Below are 17,621 nucleotides of genomic sequence, written 5' to 3'. Positions count from 1 at the left end.
TTTCGAAGGTGAGAGGAGTCTCACAAAAGACTATCGTATGTTTGGAAATTTGATCTGTCAGGAATTTGGGGGTTAGGGTTTAATTTGATTTTGTGTTAAATTTAGGTATTTTCATCAATTGACCATGATGTAATTAGGGTTTCCAGCTGCCCATTCCATCTCCAACCTCCGATTCTATCTCGTTACCGTGAAAGTCACTACCTTTTACACCTCTATTTCTAGGGCCACCGACCACTGCCAAGTACTAAGGTTTTTGTATCAAACCAATATTTTATCCCCATCAGATTGTTCCCATGCCTGGTTCATAAAGAAAAGGAAATTATGAAATTCTTATTAAAACTTAATTTAAGATGACTTGTTCTTCTTCTTACTTTGGTTGTGGTTGTTCTTCTGATGACAGAGAAAAAGGAGGGGTTCAGGACTTGACTTTGGGTTGTATTATAGAAAATGGTGTAACTCTTTTTCACTGTCAAGTTTTGCATGTTACTACTACAATATACAGTTCTGCATTCATGTTAATGAAAGGCTGTGAGAGAGAAAGAGAAAATGACAGGTTTGGCGTAGGTGGTGAGGAAAATAAAAAGAAAGAAAAGCTAGAGGAAAATGATGACCTTACGTCATTTTAATTTTTTTAAATATTTACACAGTGTAACAACACATAATTATAAAACTTTCCAGTTCATTCACGTATGGCCACGGTGGCATTAGCACTGTTAAGTTTTTAACGACATTAGCAAAAAGGACCAAAATGAACATTTTTTAGCGAAATATAGGACCTTACTGAATTTTTTTAAAAGGTATGATCATTTTGAACCAAACCCATAAAAGTAGGGACCAAATGATATATTAAACCTTGAAAATAAAAAGAAATGTAATTCAAAAAATATTTTAAAAATCCAAAAAATTACAAATACATTATAGGATTAAACCATTATTTTATTGTTATCATATATTCGTGTGCTAAATAATCTTAACAAATCAATCATTACTAAATAAATCACTTACTAGCTGATTGGATGATTGAACTAAAGACAATAAAGTCAAAGTGTGGGACCTAAGTCAAACGCCAGGAAGGTCGTTGGATTGATCCAACAGTCAGAATCTCAGGACGAGGCTACCGACGGTGCAGTGCAGTGGCTGGGATTGAAATTGGGAATGATGGCACGTGCAGGACGCACGTGGTATTGTAAATGTTTCTTTCCATCTCGCTGAAATAACTCTCAGAACTTCCCACAGTGTCGCTGCAAACTTTCTCTTTCTCGCTCTGAGCTCTTCAACGTGTATTGCTGTTGAATGTGTTGAAAGAAGCTAAGTTCAGCGTTCAATCGAAGAACAAGCTTCAAGAATCGCTCTTCAAACCCAACCATAGACAGATCTTGAACGATTCATGTAATGCCCCTCTATCCTCTTCTGCTATTTTGCCATTTTTACCTCATAGGTTTCTTGGTTAAGTAACTCTACCTTCTTCATTTGTTGCAATGTTTTGCGTTTCCTCTTTTGGTTTGGAATAAATAAATAGAAACAAACCCAACTCTGTTTCCTTACAATCAGCTAAATGAAATTGTATCACTTTACTTCCAGTGGTTTTCGTAGGACGATAGACGGAGCAATCTTGAGAGTCTAGGGAAGAGAATAACAAGAAACGAACTGTTGAATGTTTTGGAGAACTTGTAAAAATTATTTTTCTTTCTTTCTTTCTTTCTCTTTGGATGAATTATGATGGGGAAAAATGCTTCTTTTGTGTGGTGAATTCAGAAAAATATTGTTCGAGCTTGAAGCGTTCTTGGAGGCCTGTAATTGGATTTCGAGTGATACTTTTTTAGTGATATGATAGTTCAGGAAGCTAATGGAGGAAAGCAGCAATAGAGGGGAATTTCAGCCTAATTTGGCTAAGCAGACTTCATTGAGGTTAGGTGGCAGTTTTAAATCAACGTTATCTGGAAGATCAAGTCCGCGAAATTCGCCGTCATTTCGGAGACTGAATTCTGGCCGCACACCAAGAAGAGAAGGAAGGAACAGTGTAGGCGGGGCACTGTGGTTTCGGAGCAATCGTTTACTTTTTTGGTTGCTTCTAATTACCCTCTGGGCTTATCTTGGATTTTTCGTTCAGTCATGGTGGGCTCATAGTGATAAGAAGGAGGAATTTTCTGGCTTTGGAACGGGGCCGCGAAATACTGGCTCTGACGCCGAACAGGTTCAGCGCCGTGATTTGCTTGCTAGTGATAATTCATTGTCTGCTAATAATGAGACTGATGCAAATATAGCAGGGACTAGTAAAACTATAAATGTAGCTTTGGCCAAGAAAGGCAATGATGTTTCCTTACATCGTAAAACGAGCTCAAAGAAGAGGAGCAGGAGAAGACGTGCTTTGAAAGGTAAATCAAGTGGTAAGCTGAAACCAACTACAGAAGTTAAGAACGCTGATATAGAGGAGCAGGAGCCAGAAATTCCTACGGCCAATAGTACGTATGGATTGCTTGTTGGTCCGTTTGGCTCAGTGGAGGATAGGATTCTGGAATGGAGTCCAGAGAAACGTTCTGGGACATGTAACAGGAAGGAGGACTTTGCACGTCTGGTTTGGTCCCGAAGATTTATCTTGATATTTCATGAGCTTTCCATGACTGGAGCTCCACTTTCAATGATGGAGTTGGGAACAGAACTTTTGAGCTGTGGGGCTACGGTTTCAGCTGTTGTGCTTAGCAAGAAAGGTGGTTTGATGTCAGAGCTTACTAGGAGACGGATCAAGGTGGTTGAGGACAAAGCTGATCTCAGCTTCAAAACTGCAATGAAGGCCGATCTTGTCATTGCTGGTTCAGCTGTCTGTGCATCATGGATTGGTAAGAACACATTGGTGACAATTCACTATGTATATTGTGGTTTTTAGTGTCAGAAAGTAGTCGACGTTTGTCAAAGGCTTAGTTATTAATCTCAAACTAGTTCTGGAATAATTGGTACAATCATTTTTAAACCTGTCATGCAAGGATACAATATTATATAATTCGATTGTCTCATTAAATGGCATTGGCAGAGGATCCTCACCACCATGCCTTAATTCCTGCGTATAAATATAAACTTCCAACCTTTTAATATTTTGAAGTTTGAACTGTGGAAATTGTTAAAACAATTGATTTTGATTTTACATGGAGGTATGCATATTGCTCTATTGATAGATTGGAATCTTCTACTGTTATCAAGTTGAAGACTGGTATATTTTTTTGTAGTTTACAATTTGTCAATGCGTGTTTTGTAATTCCACTTCTCTACATGTCTTGATAGAAAATCATTATCCTTTTATATGCTTCCAGAACAATATATCGAACATTTCCCTGCTGGTGCAAGCCAAGTTGCCTGGTGGATTATGGAAAATCGTCGAGAGTACTTTGATCGTTCCAAAGATGTATTGGGCAGAGTAAAGATGTTGGTTTTTCTTTCTGAATCACAATCTAAACAGTGGCAAAAGTGGTGTGAAGAGGAAAGGATAAAACTTAGATCCTACCCTGAAATTGTTCCATTGTCTGTCAATGATGAACTGGCGTTTGTAGCTGGTATTCCTTCAACACTTAACACTCCATCCTTTAGTACTGAGAAAATGGTGGAGAAAAAGCAGTTATTGCGAGAATCAGTCCGAAAAGAAATTGGCCTAACTGATAATGACATGCTTGTGATATCACTTAGTAGCATCAACCCTGGGAAGGGCCAGCTATTGCTTCTTGAATCAGTAAGCTCAGTACTTGAACAAGGATTGTTGCAAGATGATAAGAAAATGAAAAAGGTGTCAACTATGAAGGAAGGCATATCTACCCTGGCTAGAAAGCATCGCAATAGAAAATTGTTGCCGGTGATGAAGAATGGCAAAGTAGCTTCGAATGATATCTTAAGCAGGTTACATGAATCTAAAAAAAAGGTTTTATAATTTATGGTTGTAAAGTATACAGTTTTTGTATGTTCCACTGATCATGAGAATTTTGACATTCATAGGAGGAAACAAGTTTTGCCTAATGACAAAGGAACAATTCAACAATCTCTCAAGCTTCTTATTGGTTCTGTTGGATCAAAGAGTAACAAGGCGGATTATGTTAAAAGCCTTCTAAATTTCGTAGAACAGCATCCAAACACCTCAAAATCAATTTTTTGGACTCCGGCCACAACTAGGGTTGCCTCACTTTACTCTGCTGCTGATGTTTATGTTATAAACTCTCAGGTAAGATTAAAAGTTAAATTATTTGTAAAGTAGAACATGAAATGTTTATACACACATAAATAGGTGTAAGTATCTTTCATTGTTGAGTGTGCATGTGCTTATGAATATAGTTTAAATCTGACGTCCATATATAATATATAGTTCCAAACAAATCTACTTGTAAATGACAACATTGTTTCAGTATGTCTGAAATATTATTATGATGTCATGGTAAATTATTTGTTGAAGCAGATGAAATATTTGCCTTTGTTTTTCTAATTTGGATTCTAATCATATTGTCTTGAAGACTTGAATTTTACCTAGCCTGTTTAGTTTTCTCCATCAATAAAAATTAAGATTTAATACAATTCTGCAATGAAAGTATTGCAAATAACTATGAATCCAGTTTCTGGTTCTGTTTTCTTCCAAACATAATAAAAAAAGCATTTCATTTTGCAACTTGACATAATTGCTAAATCTACACATTCCAGATATTACTTCATGCAGAAATCGAATTAATTGTAGAAAGAACTATTTTCTAGTATGTAAAGCTGTTGCTGATTAGCAAAATGGTGAACAGGGGCTGGGAGAAACATTTGGACGTGTGACTATAGAAGCAATGGCGTTTGGTCTTCCGGTATGACTACATTTTGTCCTTAAACTCATCATAAGATAGCTATTGCAGAAGCATATGCATGTAACAGTAACCAGGAACTAAAAGCAATACCTTCTGATAACATTTTGGCTCCAGTTATAAGAAACTGCACTTGGGGATGGGTGGCTCTAGTGTGGGATCAATGATATTTACATTTTCTATTTACTTTTTCTGTGAAAGTAGTTGATAACTTGATTTTTATGTCATCCCATGTGCATTGTCTGCGGTGTAGGTTCTTGGAACGGAAGCTGGGGGAACACAGGAGATTGTTGAGCACAATGTTACAGGTCTTCTTCATCCTGTTGGACATCCAGGGAATCTTGTTCTCGCACAGAATCTCCGGTTTTTACTCAAAAACCAGTCTGCAAGGAAGGAAATGGGTGTGGAAGGAAGAAAGAAGGTGCAGCGAATGTATTTGAAGCAACACATGTATAAGAAATTTGTAGAGGTTATTGTTAGGTGCATGAGAAGCAAATAAGTGAAAGAAGTAATTGCTTGGTACTTGCAATGCAACTCTCCCATTCTTTTATTAGATTGCACAAACCCTATTCAGTCCAATTTATGGGAAAGATTACCAGCTTTTCTGCTTTATTTCGTTTGGAAATAAATATCGTTCCTGAAAAAGCAATATTCATCTCTGTTTTAGGATATGATTTTAGGGACTAATTTAACTTTGTAAAGTTAAATTAGTTTCAAACTCACTTTTAAATAGGTAAACGATGTAGATGGGTCCAGTTATGGAGTTAAGAGGACTTTTTTTATTAATAAAAGTAATATCAAAATATATCAAAATATTACAACAAATACTTCTTAAATTACTCACTATTTCTAACATAATCACAGACAAAAGAATAACTACTAATATACTAAATTTACTTTCATTCATTTTAAAGAAAATCACATAAACTTATAATATATGATAGAAACTTAATTTATGTCTTATATTTGAAAGATTAGAAAAAATATATTTTTTATACATCTATTTGAATTCATTAACCAAATTACTTAGTTAACATCTCGCTTTTTCTTTTTCATTCTTTTATTTCTTAAAGTATCTGTCTTCTTAGGATCAGGATCACCTACAGTTTTTGACTTATTTATTAATTTTATATTTAATCTACAAATGTTAATTTTGAAGTATTCAGATCCACCTTCTTATTATTGCTTCTTATCTGAAATGTTAAGTGTCAGTATCATATGAGTATTGAAGAAGGTCGGGAAATACAAGTTGCAGGAAGTGGCCAACTTGTGCAGACTTTTTGTCTTAAAAGTAAGTACAAATAATATACTCTAAACAATTTTTGAGTGAATTTATTGGCTTCAATGAAAATAAGTTATTTTATTGAATAAACGTCTTAATAATTAAATGATTATACACACAAAACTGACAAAAAAAAAAAAAAAGTCTCAGTGGGTCTATCGTATGAGTCCAAAAAGTAAAGACTTCCTTTATTTTTATATATTGACTTTATGTTATGTTTTATAAGGAGGATATTACTTATATTATCTATCATTTACTTCCTCTATTAGATAATTTTGTCTTAATTGTTTTCACACTTTTTTCCTTTTTTTTTCTTTTTCTATGTTAAAAGACGTTTTGCTTCAATTGTTTTAGTTGTTTTCTGTTATTTGTTTCTTTCTCTATATTTGAAAAACATGTTAAACTCTGTGATGTATGTAACATATGTTATATTGAGATATTCTTTGCATAAAACACTTTTTTTATAACTCAATTGGCTTTCTTTCATTTTTATTTTTCCAGTGATCATTGAACAAATTTACAAATGATTGTTACGCGAGGAGAAGAGAAAGAAAGTAAAGAAAAAAAAAACAATATTTGAAGACATGATCCTCAAATTTAACATTACTTTTTTTTTGTTAAAATAATTTTGGAATATGGAGGATTAAGATGAAAAATATATTGATACAATAAAAAAGTCTTGATGTAATAAAAGATAAGAACATGTCACACATTCGTCTTAAAAGAAAAAAAATAATATTAAAGTTAAAATCTTATAAAGATTTTAAAGAATGATTGTAATTGTATAGTATGATTGTTCAATCAAATCAATATCACATGGTTTTACTAGTCTGAATTAGAAAGTGAATTTAAGTCTAACTCAATCTCACAAAACCGACTTTTAAGACGAGATTTGCACCTCACTTATATATTATAAATCGGTTTTATCTCTAGTCGATGTGGGACTTCCAATAGTCTGGAATGTCCAAAAAACCGGACCGTGAAAAGACCGAATCAAATGGTTGCCCGTAAGCAAAGGTTATTGCTAAGAACAATTACGTTAAACTTAAACTCATTATGAAATCTATAAATACAAGTTTAAGATATTGTGATAGATTGGTTATATTTAATACGCATTTATTGTTAATATATCTGAATCCACCATAGAATACCTTTTGTAAATAACTTCTCAATTTGACCCAACGATAATAAATGTAAAATAAAATAAAAAAAAAACTTTAACATTTATTTGGAGTTAAAAAAATAAATCTAAAAAAAAATTGTCATCAATCTCACAAACCAAAATAATAAATAATAGTCAAGTTTAAATGTTTAAAATTGATAATCATTACTTTATATTTCAGAATGATTCAATAAATAAATTGATCCATAAAACACTTATAAGTACATCTCAATGAAATAGTTTTACTAATATTTTTTAAACGGATAAGGTGTATGTTATTAAAAATTGCTTAAGTCCTCTTTAGGAATGCAACAAACACTACTAGTATCTAATAAATAAGAGTTCATTGTATACTCTGAAATTTAAGTCAAAGAAAATGTGAATAAAGCCGTAATCAAATAATAATACAAATTATAAAAACCTAAAAATATTTCAACAAATTAAAATAGAGATAAGAATATAATAGAATTGTTCATCACATCAATAGCGTTGATTTTATTCCTACTTTCTTATCATAATTGAGGCAACCTAACGTTGCCAAAAGGATGCATTATAACATGTTTAATTATAATTAAGATCGAGGTAATTAATTTTGTTTATAAGAGAGACATCATGATGGTTGAAGAGTCTTGTACGCAACGCTCATCTAAACTACGAAAATCCTCTCAGTTGAATTCAGAGTTACAATATCTTTATGTTATTCTATATTTATATAGTTATGAGCTAGAAATTCATTGAAAATTGATTGAAAGAGACAGAAAGATTTTGATGAAACTATATATATGTATATATTTACAATAAAACTCCATTAAAGGTAAACTTGAACTAAAGTGAGTAGAAGGCAAAGCAACTAAAGAAAACAAAAATGTTGCTTCATATGATGTATTTACATGAACTCGGCCCAAACAAAAACTCAGCTACTAGATTTCAAAAATACAACTTGATTGCAAATGCCCAGTGTACTCCTCCGGGCTCGCCACTTTGGCCCAAGCCCCATTCTTCAGATCCAAAACAAAGCCCATATGCGGTTCCCCAAACCCACTGGACCCAATAACAAACATGCTCTCTTCCCACACTCCCACGCACGCAACGTTCCGAATCTCACTCGGTACCTTCGCAACCCTACGCCATGTGTCTCCCCGCAACACCACCACGTCACCGCCGCGGCACATGTACATTTCCCCATCAGCACCATCGCCTCCGTCCACGCATGTTCGAGGACACGCGGCCGCATCCAAGAACTCCTCCTCCACCGGGCCCCACTTCCAAGTGGCCACGTCGAAAACCTCCGCGCTCTTCTCGAACCGCCCCTGCATCTCCGTGCAGTATCCACCCACGACGCTGAGCGCGCCACGGCGGAACACGGCCTTGCACTCGTCGCGCTCGCGTGACATGTCCGGGAGAGGGACCCACGCGTCGTTCGCTACGTCATACGCAAGCGCGGACTTCAGCGCGTTCTTCTCCTCGTCGTGCCCGCCCGCTACATACACCGTCTGATTTTGATCAGACGCGCAAGCGAAAAACGTTCGGGGCCCACCCGGCATGTCGGCCCCACGCCGCCACTTGGCTGAGAGAAAGTTGTAGATAAAAACCGAATTCGACGCTTTCCACGATTCTGGGTCCCACCCGCCCAAAACGACAAGCTCGTACCCGACACCTGCAATCTGACAGAACATGGGTAACCCGGAAGCGAGTTCGGGTCCCAGGGGCAACTCGCTCCATAGACCCGTCTCCGGTTCGAACACGCTCAGCCGGTAAACCGGATTCGCAGAGGCCTTCGCAAGCAAGCCGATTCGGGTTTTTTCGGAGTCTATCTTAGATTGAACAGTGACAAGGATTTTTTGTGCGTGTTTTGTGGTTCTCCTCCGACGGTGAAACTCCGGCGAGTAAACCTCCGAGTTCCAACCTTTGCAGACGGATGCCACCGTCGCGAATTTCTCATACGGAACCCTAATTAAACAGTCTCGGGCAACGTCCTCCGGTAGACCTGAAATCAACTCCATGGTAAAACAGCAGAGAGGGAAACAAAAGATGAATATGATGTTATTGAATCAGAGAAATCCCATGAACAGCAACACGATTACGAGATCAAAAGAGAAAAGGGTGACAAGGGTTTATGAAAAAGGTTGCTATTTGAAAAAGATAATCTTCAAGTTTGAAAGAGAGTGAGTGTTGAGAAGCGCACAAGAGAGAGGGTTTTATAAGAATCACAATGGGGCGCACATGGTCTTCCAGATAACTTCTCACTCATTTTGAGATTTGTGAACAAAATTAAAAATATAAATATCAAATAAACGGTGGGTCTTCTAGAAGCTTTTCAGAAACCGGCAACTTGCAAGCACATAGAAGAAACAACTGGGGGTCAACATGGTAAAACACCATCATAATGTTTTCTGCTTCCAATCACAACCAACGGCGCTTGATTTTTCTCTTAAACACATTAAAAAAATCCGCACATCACTTTGACATCTTTACTGTTTCTTTTATAGTGTCAGAGAATTATTTTTAAATTTAAAATTATATTTTAAAGAATAAAATAGCAAAAATATCATCATGTTCTAGAAGGTTTTAACCGGCAACTGGCAAACAGAAAAAGTAGGGGTGAGATGAGCATTGAAAGCAACAATCATGTTAAATAAATACCCATTCACTTGATAAGTTTTGTAGTTCCAACCAATCTATTTAAAACAACTTTGATTTTTTTATTTTTTGTTTTTTACTTTAAACCATTTGAAATTAATTTATTGCTTCTATTCATTTTTAAACTTAATTATCTGATGAACTATTTTAACTTTTTTACATTAATATATTATGTAATTTAGAATGCCGTTTTTCTTCCTTTTTATACATTTTGTATTAAATTTAAGAATACGCGTAGAAGGATATAAACAAAAATTGTATATTAAATGAAATAGTTTACTAATGAATGAAAACTAGCTATTACTTCCCATTAATGTAAATTTTTTCTCAAAAAATAAAATAACTAATGATAAAAAATTGAAAAGTTACATAATTTAATTTCTATCATCTGTAATATTTTTCAGATCAGAATAATATAATGGAAATCCTATAAGAAGTACAATGTACAAAATAGATAATAGTTTGGTGTACCATGGCCCAGTCTCTCTCGAGTTTAATTATATTTTTAATGTGTACTTACCACAGAATTTTCACTTTTAAGATGAAAGCACTTCCATTGACTAAATTTATTATGTCGGTTGAAGTAATATTATATTTTAATAATACAGAAAAAAAACAACCATTATGGTCAAAATAGTTCATTTCAAATTATATAAATTTAAAATGAAATAAAAATTTAATTACAAAATCAAATTCAAGTATAGTTTTACTTTAAATACATATTAATTTAATTTATACACGTCTTATAAAACAGCATAGTCTTGTTACCGATATCAGAGTTGCTTATCTTTCTCTAATCCTCAGAAAATGTATAAAAAACAAATAAAATACTGTTTTATTTTCTTTATACCTTCCTTGCAATGGTATGATTTCGAATAATTCTGAGCTTAATTATTTAAAAGAAAAACATATACAGTAACATATACTGTATATGATAAGGGATAATAACGTTATTTAAAACCACTCAAATTTTATTTTTGTTCCGGTCCGGGATGCCTTCTAGTCCTCCTTCACACTTTTCTCACGAACCGTCCGTCTTCCTCTTGTTCGTTCTTAGCTATCTCATTCTTAGTCGGGTTCGGTCGGGTACCTATTAATTATACAAGTCAGTTACAATTCTTAAAGTTAGAGATAGAAAGAGAGTGAAATAAATGTGCATTCAATGTAACCAACCACCTCTTACCTTTGACTCTTATTTATAGTTTTTCTTATGGGCCCATGATTAGTGTAAACTTAATCACGGCCCAATTGTAGGCCCGTGGGAACTAATCTTGATTTACCTTAATCCGGAATTGCTTATGATATTCCCAGTGGTTGTGGACGACCGGGCGTTCGACGGTCGTCCTGGGCCATACACGTTTCGCGATGACAGCGCGAGGCTCTTGATAACCGGTCTGCGTCTGGTCCTGACTGTTAATCACGCAGCACGGGACGTCCGTCTGTGTCCGCCATCCTTAGTCAGCAACCCTCTGAACCCTAGCTCCTGATATCCTAGCTTTCACAGACCGTCCGCTCGTTTCTGCAATCACACCGGCATCAACCGGGCTGTGTGTCCTGATTGCCGGAGGGTTATGCGAGTGGTCCGCACGTGTACCTTTCGGTACTGTCCGGTCCCTACCGTACAATTTTCATAAACATATTTTACTACATACATTATATATGTCACGAAATAAATCTTTAATAGAAAATTAAGAAAATAAACTTTAGTTTTTAGAATGATTTTTCATCTAGACAATCAACATTAATATTTCGATTTTAGATCCATTAAGATAGTATTCTCAGAATCAATTATTATTGTTTATAAAATGTGTTTCAAAAATTACGAGAGAAAAATGTATTTAAATTATTATTTGTTTTAACTGTTTAAGTAATATATATTTCAATTTTTAAATGATTATTGGATATAATGAAACAAATTTACAAACTTCCATTTTATAACTAAGGAAATAAAGGTGGTAAAAATGCCATCGTTTACCCATGAAAATGTTAGGAACTATATAACAACACAAAAATTCACGTGTAAAAAAAAAACAGAATTATTTTTCTTTTTCAATTTTTCTCTCAAGTACCAAAGTAATAAAATTAAAATAAATAAATTTCCTCTATAACACCAAAAAAAAGAAATCAATGGCTCCTCTCACAGAAATAAAAAATAACTACAATAAAAATCTTAAAAGTTAAATTATTTTTCTTTTTCAATTTTTCTCTCAAGTACCAAAATAATATAAGATAAGTCTTCTCATGCGAGTCTTCTCTGGAAAAACCATGTTATTTTTTCATAAGAATATTATTAAAATAAAATTACTAATATAATTATAAATTGCATCTATCTAAGATAATTTTGTTCTAAGATTATTTTTATTTAAAATGGAACAAAAAACTATAAAAATGAAATGAAATTGTTTAATGTAGAGATTTTAAAATGGAATAGAAAACTAAAAATAAAATCAAATTATTCAGTGTAAAGAAATTAAAATCTTACTAATCTCAAATCCATATTTAAAATTATAAATAAAAATAAAAGATAAAAGATAAATAATTGTATATTTAATACTATTACTTCGACTCGCATATACGCTCCAAAAATTACTTGAACATTAAGACTAGCATAGAATAATACATTTTATGCAGCAACACTTTGAAGTCATACCAATTTTTCTAGTATTTAACATATAGTCATAAAACTAATTATTTAAAACTTAATTTGTTTATTGCAAAAAATTTAAATCTTTTAAAATATTAAGTTAATAATTTCAATATAATATGTACATATAACATCTTTTATTATGAAAACATTTATTTATTTATTTTACTCAGTATCCAAAAAAACTCCATAATTAATACGTTGTCAATATATAAGTATATGTTTATATAAAAGTTGAAATAACCACAGAAGACCACTCTTCTTACTTTTATGTGTTCTTAGAAAATATTTATCTTATGTGATTTTGATGTATTGTTTTCTAATACTTGTTTGATGAAAAGGATGTGATTGGAAAAAACACTTTAATCCTTAAACTAGTCCAATTTTTTTTTGTATATTTGTATATTGATGATTAGTAATAAATGAGAGACACTTTCCTTAAGTTTAATGTATTTATAGTTTTTTTTAAGGTTTAAACATTTTTTTCTCCTTAAGTTATGAGTGGATGTTCAGTTTAGTCTCCGTTTTTAAAAATGTAAACCAAATCGAGCAATTTAAAGATGTAACAGCTGTTAAGAAACAACAAAAAACAGTATTTCAAGTCAAAAAATGACTCATTTGATAAATTTTTTATAACTTAGGGACCAAAGATTTACATTTTAAAAAACGGAGACTAAACTGAACATCCGCTTATAACTTAGGGATAAAAAGAGATTTAAACCTTTTTTTAATAACTTCTACTTTAAAATATTTAAATTAAATATCTTTCCTATATATAATATCATTCGTTAATTGTAATTTACATTTATGAAATCATTTGTGATATATACATATTTTTTATTTTTTTGTTTGAAAAAGATAAAAATTTAATTTTAATAACTGTTTTATTTTTATATCATGTGAAATAAATATAAATATATATTAATAAATTTTGGAAAAAGTATAAATCGAAAAAGGAAAGAGGGACCAGTTGAGATAAGAGAGAAATGAAGTTTTGAAGCAAAACTAAAATCCAAACTGAATGGATAATGCTGTAATGTCATTTCAGTATCACTCTCATAATTGCATTTTTATTTCTTCTGTCTATAAACTTTGCATACTTTTTTTGGCACATCACTGCTGAATTATCGTCTTTCTTTTTTTTCCAAGGAATTTTTTAATACTATGATTTATAATTTTTTCTATAAATTAATATAGACCTAATAAAAGTGAGATTTATTCTTATTTATATAATATAATATTTGGTTTTTTTAATTAATATAAAATCTTTAACATAATTTCTTATATTAATGATAAGATAATTTAACAAATTTGATCATAGTAAACTTTAATTTCAGATTAAGAAATAGGTTTAAGTTTATTTAGGCTATGATCAATGAAATTTGACCTGTTCAGATATTTTCAATGTTTCTTTTAAAAAATATTATCAAAATTTGATATGTTTGATTAATTAAATAAGGGTTAAATATGTTTTTAGTCCCTATAGTTTGGGGCAATTTTGGTTTTAGTTCATCTTTCAAACTAAGATATAATTTAGTCCTTCAACTTTAGAAAAGTCTGGTTTTAGTCCTTTTTACCAAATTTTTTAACTTTATTTATTGTTTCAAGCATGTTTCTCAGTTAACATTGTGTCAAACAGTGTAAACAATCCAAATGTTATAATGAAACGCGTTTGAAACAACAAATAAAGTTAAAAAAATTTGGTAAAAATGATTAAAACCAGAGTTTTCTAAAGTTAAAAGACTAAATTGTACCTTAGTTTAAAAGAGGGACTAAAACCAAAATCCTAAAAACATATTTAACCCATTAAATAATTATACATGTTTTTTTTTAAAAGAAAATTATTTTTTACCACTTTTTGTTTGACACCAAAAAATATGATAAATCATTTTATCTCATAATATTCACAACATTTAAGATAAAAATTACTACATAACTTTCTTTGTTTTTATACAAATTTGATTATGTGTATTGCAACATACCCCATTACGTATACATATATAACACATTAATTATGCATATACAAAAACTTATACATGATTATGTATAGATATACATAATGAATGATTTCTTTTAACATAATTAATTACTAATATATATTTACATTTGTAATTCTGATCCCAATAGAAAAGAAACCCTAATTGTGTTTGATAACTGCAATTCCGAGATTTCAACGAAAATGATAGGATAGGATTGGTTGCTTGCTCTATGGTTCAAAACGATGGATGAACTTATCTCTTTATTTTTAGTTTCCCACAGCATTTTGGAGGGAAGGGAAGAATCTTTATTCATGCAATGGACCCTACCCACCATGACCCACTTCTCAAGCTTTTTAACTTTTCTCATTTCAAGATCAAAGCTTCATGCTTTCACCGACAAATGGAGTGAAATTTGACCTTTAGCTTCCATGAACACTTCCTGCTTAAGTTGCTTCATTCCGTTGATAACTTCTTTTTTCACATTTAAGTTCCAACCAGTAAGGTTCACGTCGCATTTCAAACGAAAAATCACATCAAACACATTAATATTTGCAAATGGCAAATTTTGAAAGTAAACCAGAAAACAGACAAGTCATTGCACTGTTTTTTTAATACTTTCTTTATTAAACGCGTTACAGACAACGTCTGCAACGTACCAGTTTTGTCGTCGCGTAATGTTCATTTAAAGATTGATTTAAAGTGATGTTAATCTCGTATATAATTGTCTCCATGTTGTTTCTATTAATTGTTTTGAAAGATTCATCAATTAAATAATTATATATGAGACTCATATTTTGTATAGTTTTATAGATATTTATATACTGTTAACGAAAAGATAAGAATGAAATTTAAAGAGACATGCGATGATGGAGATGGTTATTGCAGAGAATAAAAGTCCTTAATTATTTGAAACGAAAGTGGAAGTTTTGTGGGAAGAACAGTTCAGAGGTGAAAAGTTCAAAGCACGAGTGAAAAAGATGGAAAATTTGATGCAGAAATATTGCAGTTCATTATCATTGGAAATGAAATTTGAGATATTACAGAAAACATATATTGATTATAGTTTTTATTTGGAGGCCATGGAAAAGGAACAGTAGATGATATGAATTATTGAGAGCGTTGTTCTAGAAGCATTGCTGTCATGTGACCACCGTCCTCATTCCGAATCAGCCATGACATTAACATTATCATGAGTCATCTTTCCTTCTAGAAGCTTTTCTGTCATGTGATTCATCATGGTCCCACCACGCTGCTACTTTTTTAACAGATAAAACCCAACACTTGTCTCATCCACTAAAGATAACACCAGATTCAGATCCACCAGGTTCGGATTCATCCCATTTTAAAATTAATTACAACAGTATATTAATGTTCAGAACAGACCCATTTCTATGTTTCTTATTTTCGTGTTTAATGTGATTCTTATTTTTGATGAATTTTGTTTAATTTCTTTTTTATTACATTGTTTAAATTGTTAACGAAAAATATATAGAAAGATATTATTTGAATGAGTTGTATGAATTTTTATTATGTATAGACCATTATATAATGTGTGACTTGGAATTAATTTATTTAATTGAAGGTTTATTTTAACAAAATCATATGTGTGGGGAGTTTAGAACTCTCGTTAGCATTGCATGGAGGTGAACGTGGAGTGGTAGATTTTGGATATGGTTTGTAAAAATTTGAAGGGATTGATTATTACCTAGGTGAGTTTCACTTTTTAATGTGTTCGTTAATATGTATTGTGATTAGGATTTTATTGTTGGATTTTCATTGCATTGTTTTTGTTTGTTGTGTTAATGGTTTTAGCATGATGTGGATTGAGTAAATGTTGTGGTCTTTATGAGTAGATTATGTGTTAGTATTAGAAAATTTTAAATTGTTTGTGTCAGTTGTTGGTTTTAGAATTAGTCTCTCATACCTTTTAAGTTTTTTGAACATGTAAGTGGTATCCATGAAATCAAAGTTTGTTTTAATTTTATAAATTTACATACATGGTTGTTTTGAAATATCTCATATCAGAGATTCAAAGTTGTGGACAATCACGATGAGACTTTGAAAAAGATGTATCATTTAAATATGTTGGTGAAGAAACAAATTATTGGTATATGATCTTGATAAATGAAGTTACTCTAAAATTATAGATTCACTTAAAGAACTGAGGTATGTTGAGTTAAGGAGTCGTTTTATGTTATTGCAAATATGTTGCATCAGTTGTATGATGATAATGGTGCAATTAATATGGTCAATGTGGCCACGTATTATTGTGAAGCTCAATTGTTTGTGGTTCATGGTGTGGATGAGCCATATGTCATAGAGAATGAATTAAATGAAGTTTTTCACCACTATTGGCGATAATAGTCATGTTGATAACTTTTCAAAAATTCATAAAAGAGGACAAAAGATGGTCATCACAACAGTGAATTAATTAATCTGAGATACAAGTTGTGGTTGGTATTAATAACATGAAGTGAGAGGTGAGGGTGATCAAGTGGAGGTTATGGGTGAGGATGATGGGAAGGTTTTGGGTGATGATAAAGTGGAGGTTTAGGGTGAAGATGAAGTTCGGACTGAATCTGTTAGTGCAAGTGAAGATGATGACGATGTAGGTGAAGTGGGTGTAAGACTCGATGTGCATGTAAATGTTGTTAGTCATGTACAAAACATTATAGAAGGGAATGTGACAGTTGAAGTGCATTTAGATGAACAAGACATTGATGAAGAATGAACAATGAATCACTTGTATGGTCTACATACCCAGTCAAAATCAAATGACATGGGGTTATCTAATGATGAGTGGCATTCAGAATTTTTGGTAAGTTCCTAAGACGGTCAAAGTGACAACGAGTGTGATGAAAGACACAATTGTGGTCTATTTGAAAAATTTGTTATAACAAAATCTATGACGGAGTATAAATGGGAAGTGAGAACAACTTTTACATTAAGCATTACTTCAAGGAAACATTAGAACTTATGTAGTGCATGCTAGCATAAATTTGAAGTTTGTTAAAAATTATAAACGGAAGATTAAAATCAAATGCATGGGATCCAACAAATGTGTCAATGGATAACTTATTATGCATATTTTCCTTTATGT

General features: G+C 32.4%; 2 protein-coding genes across 3 annotated transcripts; one reads left to right on the top strand and one right to left on the bottom strand.

The window, feature by feature from the left end:
• Positions 1–1,137: 1,137 nt before the first annotated feature.
• Positions 1,138–5,459, top strand: LOC106762638. 2 transcript variants are annotated; one of them, XM_022781410.1, is made up of 7 exons: positions 1,138–1,389; positions 1,582–1,670; positions 1,756–2,837; positions 3,306–3,882; positions 3,979–4,201; positions 4,761–4,817; positions 5,068–5,459. In XM_022781410.1, exons 3-7 carry the CDS (start codon positions 1,847–1,849, stop codon positions 5,311–5,313), a joined length of 2,094 nt encoding a protein of 697 aa, XP_022637131.1. In that variant the 5' UTR covers positions 1,138–1,389; positions 1,582–1,670; positions 1,756–1,846; the 3' UTR covers positions 5,314–5,459. The 2 variants fall into 2 exon arrangements, with proteins under 2 accessions (XP_022637131.1, XP_014502127.1); XM_014646641.2 differs by lacking the exon at positions 1,582–1,670.
• Positions 5,460–8,003: 2,544 nt separating this feature from the next.
• Positions 8,004–9,486, bottom strand: LOC106759734 (F-box/kelch-repeat protein At1g80440). The gene has a single exon (XM_014643056.2). It carries the CDS (start codon positions 9,259–9,261, stop codon positions 8,179–8,181), a length of 1,083 nt encoding a protein of 360 aa, XP_014498542.1. The 5' UTR covers positions 9,262–9,486; the 3' UTR covers positions 8,004–8,178.
• Positions 9,487–17,621: the final 8,135 nt, after the last annotated feature.

This window comes from Vigna radiata, chromosome 5 (assembly GCF_000741045.1).
Source record: "Vigna radiata var. radiata cultivar VC1973A chromosome 5, Vradiata_ver6, whole genome shotgun sequence".
Lineage (NCBI taxonomy): Eukaryota > Viridiplantae > Streptophyta > Magnoliopsida > Fabales > Fabaceae > Vigna > Vigna radiata.
Note: the sequence above shows the minus strand (reverse complement) of the source record. Positions and strands in the feature narration are given on the sequence as shown.